The 4,162-nt window shown below is 35.4% G+C and overlaps 1 protein-coding gene across 1 annotated transcript; it reads right to left on the bottom strand.

The window, feature by feature from the left end:
• Positions 1–299: 299 nt before the first annotated feature.
• LOC143269360 (uncharacterized) lies at positions 300–3,808 on the bottom strand. Its single transcript, XM_076554434.1, has 3 exons — positions 3,642–3,808; positions 3,385–3,445; positions 300–2,475 (listed from the first exon to the last, which is right to left on the bottom strand). The coding sequence occupies exons 1-3, from the start codon at positions 3,673–3,675 to the stop codon at positions 1,095–1,097; spliced, it is 1,476 nt and encodes a 491-aa protein (XP_076410549.1). The 5' UTR covers positions 3,676–3,808; the 3' UTR covers positions 300–1,094.
• Between the last annotated feature and the right edge of the window lie 354 nt (positions 3,809–4,162).

Here is a 4,162-nt window from a genome sequence, read left to right as displayed (position 1 = left end):
TGTTAAAAAAACTGAATGTATGCTTTCTAGAAGCTCTGAATGTTACACTCCACCTTCATGCATGTCTAACAAAAGCTACAGATAATTTGGAAACTAGTAGAAAGGAGATGATAGGCATCATCCTTCAGCACTACTTGATTGGAATGTTTTCAACTTTTTGCTACTGTCAGGCACCATTCAGTGAAGCTCAGTTCTGGGGCAGAAAAGGAGTTTCTGAGTTGTAACGGTGTCTCAGATTCGCATGACATTGACAGGTATAAAGGGTAGATGCCACAGCTTGTGACATAATCTATGTGGGAGAAAGCAGTCATCAACTTATTTCCAACATTGTTTTGTAATTGAACATTATTGGGGCTGGGTTTGTCTGAAACAACAAGGGGGCATGAGGAGCTGTAGAGCCATAGTAGGCTCTGGAGGAGATCACCTCCATTGGCAGGGACAGCTGTAGGACATGGTGCCTCTTTGGAAGACACACCATTTGGTAGGTCAGAAAGTTAACAGTTTAAGGATCACTTTGAGTTAATTTTGAGGGAGTTGGGGAATCTGTGTTTATTTCATTTTTATACACATAGAATAAAGGATAACATTGGTCAAGAACACAGTTTTCCTGGCTGATTTTCTTTTGTTCCTTTGATTCAAACTTAGTTATATTTTCCTGCTTTTGGTTTTGACTTTTTCTCTCCTTCCTTTATATTCTTTCAAAATATCGTACACATTGTTCACTGTTGTATTTTTTTGTGGTATATATAGAAGTCACATTGTGTCAATGTTTGCACTGTGTTTTCATAATCCCATTGAGCATTCTGAGTGTTTCCATTTTGCATGTAGCCTTGTAATCAGTTTTTCTGTTATAAATTGTTAGATATTGTCTTTGGATTGCATTTGATTTGTAATTCAAATTGTCCATAAAAACATCTTAATACTGAGGCATCATGTTCCTAATGATCATTTATATACTTTAATTATTTAGAAGTTCTGTGACATAGAAAGGCTTTACCACATTGATTACATTCATAGGATTTCTCCCTAATATGTGTTCTTTTAATAATTTGAAGAATACTGTGATGAGCATAGGTTTTACCACACTGATTGCATTAATAGGACTTCTCCCTAGTGTGTGTTCTTTCATGCCTTAGAAGATGACTTTGTTGTGCAAAGGCTTTACCACACTGATTACATTCATAGGGTTTCTCTCCAGTATGTGTTCTTTCATGACTTTGAAGAGTACCACGATCAGCATAGGCTTTTCCACACTGATTGCATTCATAGGGTTTCTCTCCAGTATGTGTTCTTTTATGTCTTTGAAGATAACTGTGTCGTCCAAAGACTTTACCACACTGATTACATTCATAGGGTTTCTCTCCAGTATGTGTTCTTTCATGTCTTTGAAGATAACTGTGTCGTCCAAAGACTTTACCACACTGATTACATTCATAGGGTTTCTCTCCAGTGTGGGTTCTTTTATGCAGTTGAAGAGTATTGTGATGAGCAAAAACTTTACCACACTGATTACATTCATAGGGTTTCTCTCCAGTATGTGTTCTTTCATGTCTTTGAAGATAACTGTGTCGTCCAAAGACTTTACCACACTGATTACATTCATAGGGTTTCTCTCCAGTATGTGTTCTTTCATGTCTTTGAAGATAACTGTATTGTCCAAAGACTTTACCACACTGATTACATTCATAGGGTTTCTCTCCAGTATGTGTTCTTTTATGCCCTTGAAGATTACTATGATAAGCAAAGGCTTTACCACACTGATTGCATTCATAGGGCTTCTCTCCAGTATGTGTTCTGTTATGAATTTGAAGAGTACTGTAACATAAAAAGGCTTTACCACATTGATTACATTCATAGGATTTCTCTCCAGTGTGGGTTCTTTTATGCAATTGAAGAGCACTATGGGGAGCAAATGCTTTACCACACTGATTACATTCATAGGGTTTCTCTCCAGTATGTGTTCTGTTATGAATTTGAAGAGTACTGTAATATAAAAAGGCTTTACCACATTGATTACATTCATAGAATTTCTCTCCAGTGTGGGTTCTTTTATGCAATTGAAAAGCACTGTGTTGAGCAAATGCTTTACCACATTGATTACCTTTATAGGGTTTCACTCCAGTATGTGTTCTTTTATGTACTTGAAGATTACTGTGATAAACAAAGGCTTTATAGCATTCATTACATTCAAAGGGTTTATCTCCAGTATGTGTTCTTTCATGCCTTTGAAGATAATTGTGTTGTGCAACAGCTTTACCACACTGATTACATTCATAGGCTTTCTCTTCAGTATGTGTTCTTTCATGCCTTTCAAGATAATTGTGTTGTACAAAGGCTTTTCCACACTCATTACATTCATAGTGTTTCTCTCCAGTATGTGATTTTTTATGCCTTTGAAGATGACTATCATATGCAAAATCTTTACCACATTGAGTATATATAGAAGGTTTCTCTCCAGTTTGGCTTCTTTCATGCCTACAAGGAAAATTGGCACATGTAAAATCTTTACCATAATCAACATGCTGTTGACTCTTTACATCTGTAAGAATTAATTTAACAATTTGGTCCACCTGTAAAAAGGAATCATGTTTTAAGATTTTATCACTGTGTTTATGTGGTATTTACAGTCCTAGAACTCAGGACTTTTCTGTAGTGAGAGTTTATTTATGTATTAACAATGAAGCTAGAAAAACAATTACTTGTATACTTGAATCAATTTTAACAAGTATATTCAATATGGGTACTGCTACTTATTGTCTAACTGCTCTGAAAGAGAGGTATGTTATGTGTTTGCACATCCCTATGCTCATATGGCTTGTATCCAGAGTGATGTATGATATACCTAGTAAAAGAAGACTAACAAATAAAAGATTTCCACATTGAATTTAGTTTGACTTTCTGTCCTCATAGACTTGTGGTATAGGGATTAAGGTTTCTCCACAACAATTCCCACTGACTCTGGACTCTAAATGCCCTTCTAAATTAACAGCACAGTCACAACAAGTATAAGAGCAATACTAGCTTTATTATGGACTGTTTGCTTACTAGAATGTTTTGCAGATATATATCGCCTCTTCACTGTGTATAATTTTGTAACATGAGTAGTATGAAATAAATGGATTGGCAGTTCTATAGCATCTCTCTTATGGTGCTATGATTCAAATGGTCACATCTCTTGAGGCATTGTTTCCTTGTCTTCCTTCTTAAAAGAATGCCTTGCAAATTAACCTACCTAAAATTGAGGTTTATGGTTTTGTGAGAATTTAATGATCATCAATGCACTTTAAGTGGTACTTAGTTACACTGATGTTTCTGTTAAAACTTCTAGGACATATTACAATTTATTCAGAGGCACATTTGCATCAAATTGCACATAAAAATTACCTTTCATGTCTTCTAGTGCTTTGAAAATGCTCTTCAGTATTATGGTCTTTCCAAATGTATCCTAAAATATAGTACCAGAAAAGGTATAACATATCATTGAAAAACTGCAAAATTTAAGTTACTATTCTCAGTGAACATTAGAACCATGTCTGATTCACTCACCCATTCTTCTTTTTCAATCAAATTAGAGAAGAGCATCAATAACCAAGGAACAGTTGTCCCTTTATTTGAAAACATGAAGGAAATTTCAGTCTTACCTATGGTAGTGAGGTTCCTGAAGGTCTCCAGCATCACATCTTTGTAGAGATTCTTCTGGGAAGGATCCAGCAAAGTCCATTCTTCCCAAGTGAAGTCAACATGTACATCATCATAGGTCACTGCATTCTAAAACATTCCATACATGTATACAACAGAAAGCATGAATTTGACAATATTGTAAATGTATACTTCTTTGACTGTATATTTATATAATTCTGGTGCTCCTTACATTTATTTCATGATATAGACTTTATAGTGTAACTACCATGTCACTTTAGAAGGAAACTGAATAGGAGGGTCACCTCTGACATTTCTGTATCCTTTGAATGGGCTATCATCTTGCAAGAGAAATGCATAATAACATAGTGAGACAAAGAAACAGATCCACAGTACAGAATACACATGAGAGAAATTGTATGAATAATTACTAGCTAAAAAGAAAAAATGGGCTGGACAAGCTGGGTGTATTGGCTCACACCTTTAATCTCAGCACTCAGTATGCAAAGGCAGGTGCCTCTGA

This window comes from Peromyscus maniculatus, chromosome 18, assembly GCF_049852395.1.
Source record: "Peromyscus maniculatus bairdii isolate BWxNUB_F1_BW_parent chromosome 18, HU_Pman_BW_mat_3.1, whole genome shotgun sequence".
Classification (NCBI taxonomy): domain Eukaryota; kingdom Metazoa; phylum Chordata; class Mammalia; order Rodentia; family Cricetidae; genus Peromyscus; species Peromyscus maniculatus.
This window is presented reverse-complemented; position numbering and strand designations above follow the sequence as displayed.

Excerpts from the sequence above, each read along its gene's own strand:
- LOC143269360 (XM_076554434.1), bottom strand. The coding sequence starts at position 3,675 with ATGCTGGAGACCTTCAGGAACCTCACTACCATAG. Across the intron at positions 3,446-3,641 it reads CAGGAACCTCACTACCATAG|GATACATTTGGAAAGACCAT; the intron begins GTAAGACTGAAA and ends ACTATATTTTAG. Across the intron at positions 2,476-3,384 it reads AGCACTAGAAGACATGAAAG|GCATGAAAGAAGCCAAACTG; the intron begins GTAATTTTTATG and ends TTTTCCTTGTAG.